The sequence below is a fragment of the Felis catus genome, chromosome C2 (assembly GCF_018350175.1).
Source record: "Felis catus isolate Fca126 chromosome C2, F.catus_Fca126_mat1.0, whole genome shotgun sequence".
Taxonomy (NCBI): Eukaryota; Metazoa; Chordata; class Mammalia; order Carnivora; family Felidae; genus Felis; species Felis catus.
The window spans coordinates 67,584,970-67,606,304 of record NC_058376.1 but is presented as its reverse complement, the minus strand read 5'-3'; the positions used below and the strand labels follow the sequence as shown (position 1 = coordinate 67,606,304).

The window sequence follows — 21,335 nt, the reverse complement described above, 5'->3', positions numbered from 1 at the left end:
TGGCTTAAATGACTAGAGGGGTGGAAGACAAGCCTGGAGAGGTCAGTGGAGGCCAGACCATGCTTATCTTAAGGGTCAGCAAAGGATTTTGGTGTTTATTCTGAGTGCAATGTGAATCACTGAAGAAATTAAAGTGGAAGAGTGACATAATCAGGTTTGTAGTTTGAAAAGATGACTTTGGCTACTGTGTAGCAAGTGGATAGTAGGGAAGTCAGAACAGATGCCAGAAGACCAATCCGTTGACTATTGCAGTCATTTAAATGAAGAAGATGGTTGTTTGGTCTAGGGTGGTAGTAGCAGAAGTAGCAGTGGATAGGTTCAAGTGATATTTAGGATTATAATTGACAGGATGTGGTGATGGATTAAGTATGGGAGATGAGAATAAGGTATTAATTGATTGGTTTATTTATTCATTCATTCAACTGAGTGTCAGGAATCACTCTTAAGTAGACTAATACAGTGGATGCCACAGAGTTTTTTTACTTTTTCACTTGCACAAATAATGGGAAGTTCATTTCTTTAAGTAGAGTAGGATAGCTTAATGCAGTCTGGTATGTCAGATGAGTTTATATTTGATGTGATAGAAAATTGAGAGTTTGGGATTGATGGTCTGGAAGCAGAAAAATTATGTAATGAAAGTTTAAAGAAAATGAGCCTGTCAGTGGTCTGAGGAAGGGGTGAGGGCTGGTATCAAGAAAGCCAATATTAAACTCTCAAAGACCTCAGATGAAGAGGCTGAACCAGCATGCGGACAAGAAAGAGAAGAGCATGAGCGACACCTTGATGAAAACGTGAACACTTCCTGGTGTCTGGTGGGAATAGATGATTGGCTATAGATGTGTGTCACCCATCTTGAGCTTTGCTAAGTTCCCATGCCAAACATGTCTCTTTCTAGCTCACGCTGGATCATATGTCTGACTTGGTCTCCAATCTCTTCATGGAGCAAATCCTCCTGGACTCCCATTTGTGGAGATTTTTCATACCTAACACTGCCTTAATTTGATTAGGTGTCCTTTCCCATACTCATTTGGGAGCACAATGTTTCCACACAGATATGAGGGGAACGCATCAAAGATGAATAGGTACAAAGAAAAAATATCTATGTAGATTCATATGGGGGAGAAGGCTGCTTTTATTCATTCCCTGATATTGTAGGTAACTAAAGTATTAAAATTAAGAGTCCATTCCCCTCACTCCCAGAAGAAGGAACGTACATAGCATGGTTAGCTTTCCAGTCTCCTTATAGCAAGTTTGTATACAAGACAGATGCCCCAAAATCAGATATTTTTGAGTCAAGGAGCATCTCTTTTCCAAATTATTAATGGTTTTGGAAACCATTTTTTCCTTTTTTGCCAAAAGGTGCCTGTGGGTAAGCATCATGCAAAGTTTTACAGGTGAGTCTGTGCACATCTGGTCAAGGGCTCTGCCTACCACAAATAAGAACCCAGAACTCACTAAAAGGCATTTATGCCAATCATGGCCTCTTAAGAGGGCCCCTTCCTGTTGTCTCAGAACCAGAACCATGGTCAAAGAGAGAAAGCCAATGTATCAAGGGCACAATTTGAGGGACGTCCCCTCTCCCCATTCTGTGTACCAGCCCTACCCTGGTGCTTGGAATTCCCAAATTACTCATTCCTTGGGTTTAGGCATTTTTGAAAGCCCCTATTAAAATGCAAATGCTAGCTAGAAGGGAGAAATGTTTTGTTTTTAGCCATTAAGAGTTAAGTTCAAGTTAATGCAGCTAAATAGGAAATGGAACTCAGAAAGAAATCATACTCCTAAAAAGAGGGAGAATAGTGCATGGGAACTTTCCTACCCTGATGGGGAGATGGAAAGTGCCGAAGACATATTTTTCTTCTACATATATTCAAAATGGTGTGTATTTCCCAACCTCAGCCTGAGTATACTCTGATGTATGGTTTAGAAACTAGTCTCTATATTAGGTTAGAGATGAGGATAAAGTTTCAATAAAGGATTGTGCACCTAGCCTATGGCCCTATCCTTCTGTACTGCCCCCTAAACCACTCTTATTTGCCTGACCATGAAAGGTGAATTGTCAACCCTTGCCTGGACACTGGATAACCACTCAGGAACCTTCCTACTCCTTGCTTGTTTCAGACATGTTAGGTTCTTACTCTATTTCTCCACAGCTTCAGTCTCCTGGGAGAGGGACCCCCCAAACTTATTTCTCACCTTTTTGAAACATGGTATTTGAACCTTGATTTTCTCCTGAAGAATCTGGCTTAGCTCACTTTTTTACCTTTTATGCTCTTTCTTCTCCCACCTTAGCTTCAACTCCATAAAATCCAATTCTCATTACCACCAGGAAGAGATATCTGATATCCAGGGCCATTAGAGCAACCAAAGTATCAAGCTCAAAGACAGTCATTAAACAGTGGGTACAATCACAAAAAGCCATTTCCTTCTCTTCAAAGCAGTGTTGCTATACAGTCATTTTAGTGTGACTATTAATACTATTTTCCCACTAAGCTAAAAGCTTCAAGAGTACAAGGACCATGACTTTTATGCTCTCTGTTAAAACCCAGGACACAGTTAATCACTCAGATACATTTAGAACATGCTAATGAACAGAGATTTATAAAAAGCTTCCATTATACACAGGATAGCTCATGTAAATAGTATCAATGGTACCTGCAACAGCAAACAGATGAAATAATATAGAACTGTGAGCTTGTGCACATAATTAGACTCATTTAAGTCCACAGCCTTAGTCCCAAGATTGAGGTTGCATGTCAGAGGAATAGATCATCTCCCTAGTTATTACAATTTGAGAGGAGTGGGAAGTTCCCTTGGCCAAAAATTATTTTCACCTGTCTCTCCTTAAATAACTATTAGTGGAGGCACTATTTTAAGCCTATTTGCAAATGCAAATATGTTCATGGTATACAGAACACGAGAAACCACTGCATGGGCTCTTTTTGGACCTAAGACTTTCTTTTCAAATGAGCTATTGGTCTCTGGTGCCAAGAGGAGCCAATATTGTGGGGGGCATTTAGACGGGAAGAAGAAATGGAGACAAAGAGACAGGAAGAGAAAAGCCAAATAAGAAAGCAGAGACCACTGCAGAAGCTGTGGGTTTTGCCCCAGTTCTCTGAACTTCTCACTGGCACAAGGGGCTCAGGCAGGGCCAGCATCCTTGGATACCTTCTCCTGCAGTGGAGATCCTTGGAGCCCCCAGCACCCTGAGGCCAAGGGCAGCTGTTGGTTGTTTGGTAAGTGGTGCCTTCTGTTTCCTGCCTGTCCTGTCTCTTAGCTCACGAAAGCAGACAAAGGATCTGGATGGAAGAGACACATTTCTATAATGTCCTACCTCCAATGTAGCCAGTCTCAGAATCAAGCCTGATGGTCAAAAGTTTTATGCACGTATTCCACAACCCTTCTTACCCACTCCCTTGCCAGCCATCAGCCCAACCTCTGAACATCTGCCCCAGATGTAGCTTTATCAGACATCAAGCTCCCAAAGCATACAAGCTTCATAAGAACATACCTGTCACAAATGCCCATCCACTGCAGCTCCCAGAGACCAGATGTATAAGCTCAGTGACATTCCCGAGGAACACAGAAACAAGGTGTTAAGAATAAACGATGAGGAGCCTTTGTGAGCTCCCCATAACTTCCTAACACTCTTTGTAGAGAAAGAAATAATGTCAGGGCTGAGACTAGAACTCAAATGCAGAAAGGGGAACTGACAAGAAAGAAATAGCACCACAGACAGGGGCTGGTTCCAGATAACTTCTGATGGCAGGTGGGCATTTCCACCGATGAAAATGACTACAAATGCACTGGCGGAGAGTGAGTGAATGTAAAGCCCTGAGGAAACTCCCCAAAGACAGCCCAGCCACAAACATGACAAAGACTAACAGAGATCCAGGAGTGTAGCCTTTGAGTCCCATAGGTGAAGGTTCAGCTCACTTTAACAAGTGTTTTATGCAGCAGCCATGTACCAGGTACTGTTTCCAGCTTGGCAGGGCTGCAGGAGGCATTCTGCAACCACAGAGCCCAGAGACTGGGTATTTTTCTTCTCACCCCACCCCCCTACAAACCATTCATTTGAGTATATCTCCATGGATCCTGCTAGAAGCCAATTAACATACACAGCTTGTTTTTAAATTATCCTCATCTAATCCTAATTATCCTAATGTAGAAAATTTGGCCCCTATTCCTGGAAGTGGGTGGTACTCGAGTCTGGGGACAGGTCACCAGCAGAAGAGTGATAGGTGTGTGAATGCCAAGTGGATTTTTCCAAACCTAGTGCTTCGAGAGGGACAGGCTTCACACATATAATCCTGATCCAAATGTATGGCTTCTTTTCCTGATCCAATCAGGCCCTGAAAAGCCCTCTGCTCAGTGGGGAGGGGGGCGGGCAGGCGTTTATGTGCCTCTGAGCCTGCAGCATTTGCATTCGGGAGAGAAACAGCTCCCTGTGAACCTGCCTCCTCTGATCTCTTGGTGGCTAGCTGGGCCCTGCAGGACTAGAGAAATTAAAAGTAGCAAAGGGAGAGCTGTTTGTTGTCTGGGTTGAGAAGAGCACCCAAGCAAGGACATGTGGTGCAGGGGAAGTAGCATAGCACAGGTTTGGAACTGGTAGTCCAAGGTCAAACCCTGGCTTGACCACCGAGCCCTGGACAAGTTATTGAACATCTCCCCATTTTAGTCTTCTCATCCAGGAAATGTGACCAGCATCCTTGATGCACTGTTCTGAAAAACAAATGGGATCTTGCATGTACATCACCTGGCACAGAGCATGGTATGCAGCTATTTAGTCTTCGTTATTACTTTTCTGTCTTCCTGACAGACTTTACAGTTCTGACTTTGACCTTTGCGCAAAGTTGATCCTTAATCACTGGAAAGGTGATGATCATTCTTCCCAAAACAGGTCTGTAAACTCCTCACCTTCCATCCAGGGTCTCTCAAACCCAGAGGGCTCTTATGTGGGTCCTGGGCCCTGACTCATAGGGTCTTCACTTCCTCTCAGCGATTCTCTGTGCATACCTTGGAAACTTCATCCTTTACTCGGATAGGCACCACCTGGGGTTTTCCTCTGGATTTTACAATCATATATTTTTTTTTTATTTGAAAGGGTCCATTTAGTTTCCTTATTGTAACACATGAAATTACCCATGTATCAGAGCACAGGAGAATTAATTTACATACCACTCCGTTTTCAAGTTTCCTTCTCTTCCTTATACTCAGCAGTCAAAATATCAGATAGGCTAAATTGGGAAGTCTTGCTATCAAAATATTTAGAATAGTATTTCCCAAACTTCAGTCATTCTAGCTACTAGTACCACTTCATATCCATGTAAAAATCTGTATTATTTTTTATGCATTCATTTTAATCTTGACTTATTTTAAAAGGAATCTTTATATAAATACTAAAAATTTTAAAGAGCAGTATTATTTACCAAAAATAAAGGGTGAGTTCAAACTCTGTGTTTGTTCAAACCTGTTGTTCAAACTCTGGCCCACTAGTTAATACCTGTGTGTTCTTGAGGAAGTCACTTAATTTCTGAGCCTTAGTTTCCTCACAGAGGTAATATTAAATGTCTCATAAGCTTGTTGTGAGGATTAAATAGGAAGACATGCATATGGTGCCTCACACAGATCCTGGCATATGGTAGGTTATTTAAAAAAAAGTTTTATTGTTTTCTCTTTTCCATATCCCTTCTCTCATCTCCTTATTTCAGGTCCTGATTAGAGTAGTATCCAATGCACTGTAACAGAAGTAATGGAAGATAAGTAGTGAGGCAGGCAGCAGAAATAAAGGACAATTTGGTGTCACGGAATTCTCTAATTCTATGAACTAATTAGCATTGCAAGGTTGTTTCAGGGACATCAAAAGTCATTTTAGTCTCTCAATGAAGCAAGGACTCCCCTCGGTGTTATCTGTAATAGATGGATGTCCAGTCTTTGCTTTCTTACTTATGTTGGAAAACTCACTACCTGATATGACAGTTATGAGAGAAAGGTCTTCTTTATAATAATCCCAAATCTCCCACCACTCACTCCCCAGTCCCATAAGTGTCCCTGTCCTGTTTTCTAAAACTTCCAGGATATGTATTTTTACCCCTTCACATGGAACCCTCCAAATAATTGAAAACAGATATATCATAAGTTTCCTCAGTACTCTTTTCTCTCAGCTACATATTATCAGTGTCCTCAACTGTTCCTCATATAATGTGGTCTCTAGAACCCTAACCAGCTTGGTGGTTCTCCCACTGGCACCTGTCTCCCTGAATGTGTCAACATACCTCTTTGCAGAAAGGGCTTACAGAATGAAATGGATAGTGACAAGATCACTTTCACTAATGAGTCAGAGATCAAATTAGCCTGTACACAGTTGTACTGGAGTGGCTGACCATGATTTTTTTTTCAAATGTCATGTCATATCACCACCTCTTGGCCCCATCTTATTTGTACGTCAGTGTTCAGCCAATCAAAATTACTCTGAATCCTCTTTATGTCTTTCATTGTACTAGTAGTCATCCCTCCAATCCTGTGCCACTCAGAAATCTGATAAGGAGGCCTAGCCAAGAGTCATCAGAGCCAAGCATGCACGGGGTTCAGCAGTGATGGTGGTCAACAGTATCAAATGCTGAGATGAGGTTAAACAAAATGAAGAAAATCAGTTCCTTGTGTTTAGTGAAGAGGAAGTTACCAGTAACCTCAGAAAGTTGCTTTCTGTGTGGGGCTGCTTCCTCCATGCCTCACTCCCAGATGTTCTCATGTCTGAGGAGGCCAAGGCTACAAGAAAAAGCAGCAGGAGGGCAGTGGCTATAGATGGTAGCTGGGTTGGGGGGGGGGGGGGAAGAGATATTCCCCTGGGACCACATGGTTAGGATTTACTCTGAGGGTGGAGGGGCAAAGCTAGAAACTTGTGGGCATTTGGAAAGATCCAAACACTTAGCTGAATTTTCCAATTCCAGCTATAGATTTGTTTGCTATACATAAATGGCTTCTCATGGCCACCAGTCAAGAAGCACTCTAAAAATATTCTAGGTGGTGGTGGTTCTAATATAGGACCAAATAATTTCCACAAATAATTATAGAGGCATTACTTATCGAAATGTTAATTAGCATTTGTTTTCTGAGATTTCTTGACACATAGATTTTTGCAGGGGAGAAAGCAGAAGTGACTTAAAGTCAAAGACACTTTTGGACTTTTGTGAAAGCTCATGGAAGAGATAATATAGATGTCCTAAAAGGGAAGAGAAAAGAGAGTGCTTTTGAGATGCAAGAGGAAGGAAGGGCAGAGTTGTTTGGGTCCTGTGAGCAGAGGGATCAAACAAAGCACTCACTCTCAGTGCTCCCAAGGGGATAACAGCTTTGGGAGTGATGGCTCATGCCTACAGAGGCAGTGCACTTGGTTCATGGGCCTCAGGAGATAACCTCATTTCCCACTGTGGCATAGGGGTGGAGAGCTGCCAGACTTCACAGACCACCGTGGTTTAGATAGTGAGGTTGCCAATAGCAACCAAAACGGTCTTGGGATTTGAGGCCCTTCCTCCTTCTAGGCACTAGGTAAGCTTCCTGAATTATGACTGGGCTGTAAGAAGGAAAGGCATCCCTGTATGATCAAGATGGAATCCCCTATCCAACTGGTAGAATAGGTTTCACAGGTGAGATTAGGTTGAATTAAAGGAAACATGGGAAGTGACCATCTCTTACATACTTGGATTCATGGACAGAAATTCATACCCTATTCATAGTTCCTAAGTTATTTTTAATTTAGAAGTGACGCAGCACAGGGTGGTCCTGTTCTTATTCCCAGCCCTGCTGCACAACCTCTCAGAGTGCAGGAAGCCACAACCACTGTCCCCAGAACCTGACTTTTCCCTTTTAATGAAACTCCTCTGGGTCCACAAACAGGGTTCTCTGACACTGCTTGACAGAGAACGTAAAACATTTGCTATGAATTTTTTATTTTACTGCTGTTATAAAATTGTATTTCAAAAACCCTTCATCCTTAAAACATAAACACACTAACTGCTGAGAGGATGAAAAGAGAAGCCACAGACTGTCAGAAAATATTTGCAAAACACTTGACTGATAAAGGACTGATATACAAAATGTACAAAGAACCCTTAAAACTCAAGAAAACAAACAATTCAGTCTAAAAATGGGCAAAAGATCTGATCATACACCATACCAAAGAAGATACACAGATGGTACAGATATACATATTAAAAGATGCTCAGTATCATATGTCATTAGGGAATTGCTAATCAAAACCATAATCAGCTACTACTAAATACCTATTAGAATGGCTAAAAAAAAAAAACCCAAAAAACAAAAAAACAAAACTCCTGACAATACCAAATGCTGACAGGGATGTGGAACAATGGCAACTCTCATTCATTGCTGGTGGGAATGGAAAATGATGTAGGGACTCTGGAACTCATTGTGGCAGGTTCTTATAGCACTTAACATAAGCCTACCAGATGAACCATCAATAATGCTCCTAGGTATTTACCCAAATGAGTTTAAAACTTATGTCCACACAAAAACCTGTGCATGCAGGTTTATTCATAATTGCCCCAAAGTAGAAGCAACTGAGATGGCCTTCAATAAGTGAATAGATAGACAAACTGTGGTATGTCCATACAATGGAATATTATTCAGTAATAAATAAAAATGAGCTATCAACCCATGAAAAGACATGGACAAACTTTAAATGCATGTTGCAAGAAGCCAACCTCAAAAGGCTACATACTGTATGTTTCCAACTAGATAACATTCTGCAAAACGCAAAATCATTGAGACAGTAAAAAGATCAGTGGTTGCCAGAGGATGTGAAGAGGGATGAATAGAGGAGCACAAGGGATTTTTAGGGCAGTGAAACTTTCTGCATGATACTGAAATTAATGGTGTATATATGTTATAAATTTGTCAAAACCCACAGAACTGTAGAACCTAAAGAGGGGACTTTAATGTAAAGTGTGAGTTTTAATTAACAATATTGGTTCATTAACAAATATACCACACCAATGCAAGATCATAATAACAGAGGAAACTATGTGCAGGGGAGAGGGTATATGGGAATTCTCTGTATGGTCTGCTCAATTTTTCTATAAATTTAAAACTGTCACAAAAATAAAGTCTAGGGGCGCCTGGGTGGCTCAGTCGGTTAAGCGGCCGACTTCGGCTCAGGTCATAATCTCTTGGTCCGTGAGTTCAAGCCCCGCGTCGGGCTCTGTGCTGACAGCTCAGAGCCTGGAGCCTGTTTCAGATTCTGTGTCTCCCTCTCTCTGACCCTCCCCCATTCATGCTCAGTCTCTCTCTGTCTCAAAAATAAATAAACATTAAAAAAAATAAAATAAAAAATAAATTAAAAAAAAAGTCTATTAATTAAAAACATACACACTACGTAAGCACTGATTCCTGGTAAAGCAACTAAGTTAATAACATGACATTTTAGAGGGCTTCTACCCCGTGGGTAAAAAAATTAGCATCAATTTCACAGTCCAGAGGTTCGCTTCTCCATGTTGCACACTTGTAATCAAATGCCATACATAAGACATTGCTGCGAAACATCTCTAGTTTTGTATTTCTGCCCTCTATTTTGACATTTTTTGCATCTTTCTGGTGCAGAATCATAAATTTTCATGTCAGTTCCTTGCGTACATTAAAAAGTCCCATTGGTTTCTAAGGGCCAGATCAATAAAAAAATAGCTTTCAGTTCCATGTTTCTGGAGGAACATTCTTAGAAATGTAGTAAGCTTCTTTTTTTCTTTGAGGTGGAGATACAATGTTGACCTACGCTTAAAAGCAATTTTATATAGTTAAGCATTGGAGGTTGAGTCTTTTTCTTTCAGCCAAACTTTTACAGCCTCCAGATTTACATCCTATAAGAGGGTCACCAAGGTTGGGGGAGATCCTCACTCTTACAACCTCTAGCGCAGTCTCCTCTCTAGTCCTGAGTTGGTTTGTTTGGTCTCCTTGGCTGCCCTGGGGTATCTTATTTTATTCACTTTCTCGTGATGCAAATTCACACCCATCATTCATGCATGTTAAGAAAGAGGGAACGTGTATTGTTTCTTAATTTATATTCGATCAACTTCTGAACACAGAAACTAGGACTCAGTGACACACTTTTGCCTAGATGTCCTCTAAGGAGAAGTCAGAAAGGCAAAGGACACTAACAGTTATTTACAAGATCCTACTTAAGATCCTTGTCTGCATTTTCTCTCAAAACCAAATGGTGGCTTAATAAAACATACCTAAACTTCAGCAACAAAATTTATGTGGGTTGAAAATTACATTTGTATGTTGTAAAAGGTAGGGTAAGGAAAAATTGTCAAAAGGCTAAGTATCAGGATGTGCACATTTTAGAAAAACAAGTAATGTTGTACCTGGGATGACTGTGGCATTTACATGATCTGTTACTTTAGCTGTATGGGCAAGTGGAGAAGATTAAGAATGTGGCTCTGTGTAGCTCAGGCTAAGGACAGCAACCCCAGCTAGTACGGAGCCAGCCATCCCAAACCCAGGGTCTGAGAGTGGTCAGTGGTCTGGTGGAGACATGGCGGAGTGGGGTGGAGGTGTGCTGTGGCACAGTCAGAATTGGGAGTTTCTGGGAAGTGTGAGATCTACAGTGTGGTGAGTGGAGATACTTCATTGTTTGCCCCTGTGAAATAAGGCCCTGGGGGACACTGGGGGACAGGCCCTAAGGAGCAATGGGGAACTGGGGCCACAGATCAGGAAATAAGACCAAGCCAGAGAAGGACTACAGCCTGGGGAACTGAGGAACTCACCATTTGCCCCCTTGGACACTAGAGATCAGGATTATAGCAGCAAGACCACATCTGGAGCCCCCCTCCCACCAGCTATGTGTACAGACACTTCATAAAAGGGACTGGGCAGAGCTTCAGGAGTGGTTCCAGGATGCCCACGGAAACTAGTAATACCATAGACTCTAGTGACACACAAAAGCACATATTTTTATTCTTTACCTTTGTTTCCACCCATCTTTGTATCTTAACATTATTTCCCACTTTCTAATAATACTTTAAAATCCACTGATGTAATTGCACCATTTGCAATTTCTACTTTTTAATTTGCCTTCATTCATTCAACAAATGCTTATCCAGCCCTAACTAAGGATGGGACTTGGGCTGGTCCTGGGATACAAGGAAAAGCAGAGGGTCCCTGCTCTGCAAGAGCCTGAAGGTGAATGCAGGAGACCTATACCAAACTGGTAATATCAAGGGGCCTGCCAACAAGTGATTTTCAACAAAAACAGCTTCAGTTACTAATGATTAAATAACTGAAGAGCATGTGGGTAGATATTAACTAGGTTGTATAGGTCACAATTAAGAAAAATTTCCCCAGGCCCTCTGACTCAGGAATAGACTTCTCTAAGAAATACTGGTTCTCCTTCGGTTCATATTTTAAATGGTCACTGTGTCTGCATGACTGTCAGTCACAGATGGCACAGCAGAGAACTCACTCTGAGAGAAGGGTAGATGAAAGTGATACTTAGCTTCTAATTTAATAATTCTATATTCTAGCTAGTAATGTTTACAATACAAGAATCTCAGGACTTAGAGAATCTCAGGACTTCTGAGAGTTTATATAAAAGATGGCCTGTTAGTTAACAAATAACAAAACCACGTAAAATCTTTCCAAGATGAATGAAATACATACAGCAGCAAGTTTAAAAATTGATGCCAATAAACTACCAACATCAGTGATGGCACTTTTCAGAATTCAACAAAGTAAATATATGATTCCAAACATATTATTTCGATCTTTAGTGTTACCTGGGAACATTAAACCCAAATTCACAAGATTGTGATCTCTGAATTTAAAGTGGCCCATTTGCTTAAAGATATGCCCTTACACATTCTGAGAAACTGTCATCTCTTTCACAAAGCATCTGACATTTGCCATTTCCTTTAAACCTCAGTTAGAAGAAATAAAATGAGGTAATATTCTAAGTATAAAAGTTGCTTAAAGAGTAAAGTCCATATGCTTTTTCCTATTTGTGCAGAGGAGGGAATATAATACATAACAAAACTAACACATTTTAATAAATGGCAGCATATTTCAATTTTACGGAAGCATAATCTGAGAAAGCACCTTTTTATGCAAAATATTTATATAAGAACATAAATAAAATGTGCTCTACAAAGTAAAATAAAATAGATTGGGGCATATAGAACACAGCCAATATGACTAAGCTTGTTAAACAAAAAACAAAAAACCAAAACCACTGGATTTTTTAAAGCTTCCATTTCACAATAGGGTCGAAGGAGGGGGCATTGCACACACAAAGGCTCACTTCCCTGTGGCATCTTTGTAACCAAAAGCAACGAACATAAGACTTCTGGGAACCCTTAAAATACATATTTATCAACCTGGATTTGCAATTTTCAAGTTGGTGGTACAGAACCACCAGGTGTAATTTTGTAGCTCCCTTCACATGCCTTTATCTGGAAGATTCTAAAGGTCCACCACCACTTAGACATGTTGCCACTTACAAGAAATTTTCCATATCTATTCATCAGTGGTGGACATTTAGGCTCTGTCCATAATTTGGCTATTGTTAATAGCACTGCTCTAAACATTGGGGTACATATGCTCCTATGAATCAGCACTCCTAAATCCTTTGGATGAATTCCTACTAGTGCTATTGCTGGGTCATAGGGTAATTCTATTTTTAATTTTTTGAGGAAACTCCACACTGTTATCCAGAGTGGCTGCACCAGTTTGCATTCCCACCAACAGTGCAAGAGGGTTCCTGTTTTCCACATCCTCGCCAGTATCTGTTGTTGCGTGAGTTGTTAATTTTAGCCACTCTGACTGGTGTGAGGTGGTATCTCAATGGTTTTGATTTGTATTTCCCTGATGATGAGCGATATTGAGCATCTTTTCATGTGTCTGTTGGTCATCTGGATGTCTGCTTTGGAAAAGTGTCTATTCATGTCTTCTGCCCTTTTCTTCACTGGGTTATTTGTTTTTGATACAATGGAATACTACTTGGCAATGAGAAAGAATGAAATTTGCCATTTGCAACAACGTGGATGGAACTGGAGGGTATTATGCTAAATGAAGTAAGTCAGGCAGAGAAAGATAGAGGTCATATGTTTTCACTCATATGTGCAGTTTGAGAATCTTAACAGAACATCAGGGGGGAAGGGAAGGGGAAAAATAGTTTCAAACAGTGAGGGAGGCAAACCATAAGGGACTCTTAAATGCAGAGAACAAACTGAGGGTTGATGGGGGTGGGCAGAGGAGAGAGGACAATGGGTGATGGGCATTGAGAAGGGCACTTGTTGGGATGAGCACTGGGTGTTGTATGTAAGTGATGAATTATGGGAATCTACTCCTGAAGCCAAGAGCACGCTGTATACACTGTATGTTAGCTAACTTAACAATAAATTATATTTAAAAAATAAATAAATAAAAAGTAAAAATTAAATAAAAAGTAAACATACCATTTGGTAAATGACATTAAACCTTTTACTAATAAATTCAGATTCCTTTGATATTTCTTGAATAATTCTAAATACTGAAGATAAATACTAAGTGCTAATTAATTTCTAAATCTATAAAATAAACTAGCACCCTGCATTTTAAGAACAACAACAAAATTTCCAGTAAAATAAGATGTCGCTCCTCCTACTCTTCCGCCATGTGAGTAAAGGATGGTCTCTTTTGGAAAGTGCCTTAAATAGCTTTCCTCAAATCTGGCTTAATATCAGAAATGATGTCAAATAAGCCTTGTACTTGTTGGCTACGGTTTTAATGTGAGGAGTTGGAATTCTTAAGAAGGACAGCATTTGTAAACCAATTTGATCTTTGCAATTCAAGGATTGGAGACAAAATATTGTATTTGTCATCATACTTGAGTTGCGTTTTCACTATGCATGGCCTATTTGCATACAAACAAAAGAGATTATTTTTAAAAGAGGTTTTCTGTGTTTTTGTTTTGGTCCTTTGGTAAGTAAGGGACCAAACCATTTTCATACCATGGACTTCACACATTATGTTTATGTCATCCTTCACTTCCTCTTCCTTACCACCCACTTCCATTTCATTGGTGGCCAGTTTTGGGGTCTCTGTCACCTCCTGTCCAGACTACTGCAACAATCTCCTGGCTGGATCCCTTACGCTATCCTTTACCCTATCATTATTTTTCACCAAAAGCATTCTGACTATGAAACTTCCTCGCTTTGAAGACTTGCTCCCTTTTCCTCATGGACTAGTGGTCATACTTCTTAGCAAGACACACAAAGGCCTTCACAGCCTGAACCCAACTTTTCTCTTCTGCTTCTATCAGTCAAGCCACATAACTTACCTTCTAGTCACACCAGAACTGTTCACTGACCCTTGACCCTCCTAGACCTTTCAGGACTTCTTGCCGTCTTTGTCTTTGCACAAGCTATTCCTTCTGCCTGGAATGCCTTTCCTGCCTTTTCTGTATGCAGAACTCCATCCACTGTTCCTTTGAGATCCAGGTCACTCTGTACTTCACAGCTGGAAACTTCCCTGCCATCCTTCCCTCCTTTCCCACTATATCTGTATCTTTCTTGCTCCCAAATCACATCATTTATTCTTTCATTATAACAGTTTCCTCCTTGTGTTAAAATTTCCCTGCTTATATAGATGTCCTATCCTGACTTCCACAAGAGCAGGGAACATGTTTACTTCCCTTTGCATTCCTGATACTTAGTGCAGTAACAGGTCCAACAAACATCATTAAAGTTAATATCTGTTAACTGATGACTTATAAGCTAGGTATTCTGCCAGGTGCTTTAAGTGTATTGCTTCATTTAATCTCCACAATAAATGTAGGAAGTTTTACAGATGAGGAAACTGAGTTTCAAAGAAGTTAGGCCCCTTGCCTAGGGACACACAGCTGGTGACCTCAAGTTTTAGCAGGATATAGAATTGAATCTGTTTCAATTTCTAGCTGATTTTGCTGTATGACTATCATTAGAATGTCAGATAGATGTCAGCGTACTTTTTTGGTGTGGTTTGGCTCTTTTTAAGTCTCTGCACTCTACCTTTTACTAATTATGCAACCTTGAGTAAATTACTAAACCTCTCCAAACCTCAATTTCCTCATTTTTTTTTTCGGTGGGGGAAAATAATACCTAATTTACATGGTCATTATAAAGATTCAGGGACTACACCTATGTGAGGTTCCTAGCCCCATTCCTGCTCATCACAGCAATCACTTCTTCCTTCCTGCTGTCAGCCATGCACTTCATATTCCTCCATTCACTCACTTAATCCTTCCTCTCTGAAAATTGGAAACTATGAAACCTTCTAACAGATGAATAAACAGGCTTAGAGAAATAAGCAACCTGCCCCAAATTCTTTTAATCCAAGTAAATGTTTTTCCTAAAGTCCCCCAGAACTGAATGGGACCCTCAGATCAATACCTAAGTGTGTGTAAAGGGATCACTCTGCCTGTATGTGTGAAAACACAACTAGAGACATTAAAGAAACTGAGTTTGGGTTTGCTTTCCCTTTTTTTTTTTTTTTAACTTTTTTTTCCTGGTGACCATGAACACTTAACAAGTCAGAGAATCCTCTTGAAAATTGAATCTTGGGTGAGCCACTGCATAGGCGTATTAACTTTTCTACTCCCTGCTGTCCATGTCCCTCAAATTCCCACCTTTTTCACTGAGCCTTCAATCAAGTTCCCCCTTCTCTACCAATCTACTTCCTTCTAACCTGCAAGCAAAGATCTTGGGACCACTTTCCAGCGCAGTCAGAAGGGAAGATGTAAATGGCTTCTGCCTTAAAATTTGGTGCCCTGGGGGAAGTATCTTGCTGGGTCTATATTTTCAAACATCCCTAGCTTTTGTAACTCCCAGCTCTCACTTGCCTTCATTCCATTTGGTTATTCCTTCCCGCCTGTTGATGCCTCACTATCTACGCCAAGGCTTTTAGACTCAAGTGCCTACATGGTCCTGGCAGTTAATGTAAATAAATGAGCAAAGCAGGCCATGTAGGAAAAGGAGAGCTTTTACCCCCTTGGAAGTTGAGCAGCCTCTTCCAGATTCACCTGTTGTTACCATATGGGAATGAGGGCCCATTGTTACTGGTTATTCTGATTTCCCAGAGGAGGTGGAAATCCAAATTTATGTGAATTCTTCAGATTTTTAAAGTACTGGCAACTAGTTATAGTTAATTTTTTTTAATTTTTAAAAATTACTATCTATATGCTATTTTTGGTCTACCAATCTTTAGTTTTCAATCTCTGTCCCAGACCACTTGCTCCCTAGTTCTTACCTTTATTACTTGGCTGCCAGAGCTTGTTTGGGGCCGTGATACAACACAGCTCTCTCCAAGCACAAATATTTCTACCCACAAATCTGTCTTGGTCTGCCATAATATATGCTCCCATAATGATGTTCAGAGCTTTGGTCTAGAATTAGATTGGTGGCTGGACTCCTGGCTCTGTATCAGCTATGCGACTTGGACAAGTTATTTAACATCTCTAAGATTTAGTTTTCAGTTGTGGAAAATAGGGGATAATAATAGTACCTACCTCCAGGAATTGTAAGGATTAAGTAAAATAATATATGATAGAATGTGCCCTAATGCCTGCCATGTGATAAGAAATGCTAGCTATAATGTAACCTTCTCCCTTCATAGCTGCTAAATAGGATCTCTATGTGATTCATCTTCATTCTCTCAATATTAAATAAAACTTTACTGAATGAGTTAATAAACAAATTTTCTCAGCCCCCTCTTTTCTAGCCCTGATTCACTATAGCCTGGAATTTAATATATTCTTAAACCTTTCCATCCGTAGTATTCTCACACTCCTCTGAACCTCTGTTGCACTAGAGAACAGAGGTCAAAACTGGAGGCGTGAACCAAGCAAGCCCCTCCAGACATTGAGGCATTACATAAAAATCAGGAGATATCACATATAAGTCTACCTCCCTAACTTCTCTCCAAAAAATGAGATTAGGTTGTACTGGACCACATTCCAGCACACAAGACAACAGAGTGGGGACCAGCAGCATTGCTTAAGATGGGGCTCATCTGTGGGGCACCTGGGTGGCTCAGTCAGTTAAGTGTCAGACTTCAGTTCAGGTCATGATCTCATGGTTTGGGAGTTCCAACCCTGCATTGGGCTCTGTGCTGACAGCTCAGAGCCTGGAGGCTGCTTCGGATTCTGTGTCTCTGTCTCTCTCTGCCCCACCTCTCTCTCTTTCTCTCTCAAAAATAAACATTAAAAAATTTTAAAACAAACAAAAAAAAAGATGGGGTTCATCTGCTGTGTAATGAAGCTTCCACCATTCAGGTGTCATGAGGGTATAATAAACTATATGCCTGCATCACATCCTATTATCTGAGGATCTCTGTAGGCATTCTGTGTTTACTCTTCCCGACTCAGAGACTGTACCTCACTACTAGGTTGCTTTTTATCTTGATTTTATCCTGCTTAGCAGAGCAATATAAATTCACTGTAGATTTAGCAATTTCAAAGAAAAAAAACCCCTATTCCTATGATCCTGCCCATCTAGAGGTAACCACTATGACTGTTTTGACATACTTGCTATGTTGTTTTCATGCATTATTTTCTTTATAATTCCATAGCCTTATGTTTTCTCTGTCATTAAAAAGTCATCAACACACACACACACACACACACACACACACACACACACGTTATCAACAACTTCATCTTTAATTTACTTAACCATTCACCTACTATGAAAAATTAAGGTTGATTCTTATTTTTCATTATATTAAATAATGCAATAATAAACATTTGTGTGCACAAATCTTTTTCATGTCTCATACTATTTATCTATATCCTTAAAAGTGAAATTATTGCAGAAGAGGAATAAGCATTTTCACAATAAGCAAAAGTGGTAGTTTATATATCTTCTAGAATTAGAAGTGCAAATTTGAATATGTTACCCATGATGACTAATAGGCAAACAAGTCTTTATAAATTAAGAGCAGACATTACCAAATGTACCATATTGGAAATCCAGAAGGCTAAAAAGGGGGCTTCATAGCTTCATGAAGGTACATATAATTACCAATTATAGGACAGGATTTTATTTTAATGTTTTTGGCATCCTACCTTACATAAAATATATTTTAAGTGGCTTTGTTGTTTGGCTTTCACCTTATTCACTTGCATTGAGCCTGCCCTTCTCGTATCTATAATTAGAGGTTTACTATAGTGACTTCTGGGTTTTAGGTAAGAATCCACTTGCTGTGGGGCGCCTGGGTGGCTCAGAGTTATGCGTCCAACTTCTTGGTTTCAGCCCAGGTCATGATCTCACAGTTTGTGAGTTTGAGCCCCATGTCAGGCTCTGTGCTGGCAGTGAGGAGCCTGCTTGGAATTCTCTCTCTCTTAAAATAAATAAACAAACTTAAAAAAACCCATTTGCTAGAACTAAATAAGAAAAGGCAGAGCTAAAGAAATTGAAGACAATTTAAAATATAGAAAATAATAGATTTTAAAGAAAAAAATATGAAGACTAAAACATGTTGTTTCCATGAGACTTCATATCCACTATAAATTTCTATAAGTCTCACGGCATTAAAAAGTACTCATAACCACATTTTTTAGATGAGGGCACTGAAGTTCAGACAAGTAGATAGTTTCCCCAAGGTGACATGGCTGGTAAACAGAAAACTACTTATTAACTACTTAGTATTTGACACCAGCCAGACTGACTCAAAACTCTGGCACTTATTCAAGACATACTGCCTACAGACAAATAGAAAACAAATTAGAACCTCACACACTTCACTGCTATTTTTAAAAAATCATCATATTTGATATATTTACCACTAAACTGAGCTCCTTGAGAAATCATGTCACTCATTTTGGCAATTTCTAACATGTAGCCCAGAGCCTGGAAACAAAGGTGCTGAATGAACTGAGAAATTACTAAGAACATAGAGAAATAAGCAGTTGGCTGGAATGGGTGTTTTTAAGCATTCTTAAGCTTTTTACAGTTGGAAAATTGCTTTCCAGAAAGGTTATAGCCATTCATAATCCTCCAATCAATACCATATGAACATACTGTTCTTCTTGTATACTCATTAGCATTATTATCCCCACTCCAACAAAACATAAATTGTTAATTTGGTTAATAAAAATACCTCATTGGTGTTTGAATTAGTATTTGTTTAATATTCAGTGAAGATTAACATTTTGGGTTTTTTCCCATTACTTTTTAAAATTAAGTTTTTGATTTTAATTCCAGTATTATTAATGTACAGTGTTACGTTAGTTTCACGTATACAACGTGTACAACTCAACAATTCTATACATTACTCAGTGCTCATTGTGCTAAGTTAAGTGTACTCTTAATCCCCTTCACCTATTTCATCCATCCCCCCATCCACCTCCCCTCTGATAACCTGTAGTTAAAAATCTATTTCTTAGTTTCTCTCTTTTTTTTCCCTTGCTTGGTTGTTTTGTTTCTTAAATTCTGCATTGTGAGTGAAATCATATGGTATTTATCTTTATCTGATTTATTTCACTTAGCATTATATTCACTTCTTCCATCCATGTTGCAAATGGCAAGATTTAATTCTTTTTCATGACTGAATAATATTCCACTGAATACCTATATACCACACCTTCTTTATCCGTTCATCTACCAATGGACACCTGGACTGCTTCCATAATTTGGCTTTAACTATAAATAATGCTGCAATAAACACAGAGGCACATGTATTCCTTTGAATTAGTGTTTTTGTGTTTTGGGCATAAATACCCAGTACTAAATTACTGGGTAATTACAAATTACTGGGGCAATTACTAAATCATAGGGTATTTCTATTTTTAACTTTGTGAGGAACCTCTTTGGTTTTTGATTGTAGCCATTATGACAGGTGTGAGGTGATATCTCATCGTAGTTTTGATGTGCATTTTTCCCTGATGATGAGTGATGTTGAACATCTTTTCATGTGTCTGTTGGCCATTTGCATGTCTTTGGAGAAATGTCTGTTCATGTCCTCTGCTCATTTTTTAACTGGATTATTTGTTTTGGGGGTAATGAGTTGTATCTTTACTTTTTAAATGTTTTATTTTGAAATAATTTAAGATTCAAAGGAAGTTGGTAAAACTGTAAAGGAAGTCTTGTGTGACTTTCACCCACTTTCCCTCAGTGGTAACATCTTTTACAGCTGCAGTATAACAGTTAAAACTAGGAAATTGAGATTGGTATAACCCATAGAGCTTATTTATATTTCACCAGTTTTATGTTTTATGTGCATGTGTATAGTTCCATGCAACTTTATCCTGTGTATAAATTTATGTAAAAACTGTCACTCTAGTGTAATAAGGAAATATTCCATTACCACAAGGCTCCCTTGTACTATCCCTTTATGGAGGCATACCTCCTCCTTTCTCCACCACTCATAACCATGGCAACCATCAATCTGCTTTCTTGTCTTTATGATTTTATTATTTCAAGAATGACATATAAATGGAATCATATGGTATGTAACATTTTGAGACTGGCATTTTCACATAGCATAAATCTCTGGAGATTTATCCAAGTTTGTGTGGGTATCAATAGTTCTTCCCTTTTATTGCTGAGTGGTATTCCATAGTATATATGTACCATAGTTTGTTTAACCATTCACTCAGTGAAGGATATTTTCCCCTGTTTTGACTACTAGGAATAAATCTGGTATGAATATTCATGTATTGGTTTTGCGTGAACATAGTTTTTTCATTTCTCTGGGATAAATGCCCAAGAATGCAACTTCTGAGTCATATAGTAAGTGTATGTTTAGTTTCTCAAGAAACTGTCAAACTGTTTTCCAGAGTGGCTGCACCATTTTACAATCCCAACAGCAAAATATAGGTGATCCAGTTTCTCTGCATCCTGCCAGCGTGATGTTACCATTATTATTATTTTTTAAAGCTATTCTGATAGGTGTGTAGTGATATCTCATCTCACTGTGGGCTTAATTTTCATTCTCATCATGGCTAATGATGTTGAACATCTTTTCATGTGCCTGTCATCTGTGTATCCTCTTTGAGAAAATGTCTTTTTATATCTTTTTCCCATTTTCTAATTGGATTGTTTGTTTACTGTTTAATCCGGTAAATGAAGATACCTCATTGGAGCTTGAATTGGCATTTCTTTAATATGTAGTGAAATGAACAATTTTTGTCATTTACATTTATTTAAAAAATTGCTTAATTATTAACTGCATTGGATTGCTTTTGTCATTTTATAATTGTTGGTTTCTCTTCCTAATTACACTGTAAAGATTACATGTTGGCTATTTTTTTCTGTATTCTACACAGTTCCTGAAGACAATCAGTTTCTTGATGAAGATTTATTGTTTAGTTGGTT

The 21,335-nt window shown here is 39.2% G+C and overlaps 2 protein-coding genes across 4 annotated transcripts in view; one reads left to right on the top strand and one right to left on the bottom strand.

Annotated features, from left to right (window-relative positions):
• Window positions 1-3,692, bottom strand: part of CD86 (CD86 molecule) — a gene marked incomplete at its 5' end in the record, with an annotated part of 43,249 nt that extends 39,557 nt beyond the window's left edge. The window contains 1 exon segment of the mRNA NM_001009229.1: window positions 3,509-3,692. Coding sequence (NP_001009229.1) covers window positions 3,509-3,525 — 17 coding nt within the window.
• ILDR1 (immunoglobulin like domain containing receptor 1) overlaps window positions 1-21,335 on the top strand; it is a 294,614-nt gene that overhangs the window by 219,512 nt on the left and 53,767 nt on the right. The gene's annotated exons all lie outside the window — the stretch shown is intronic.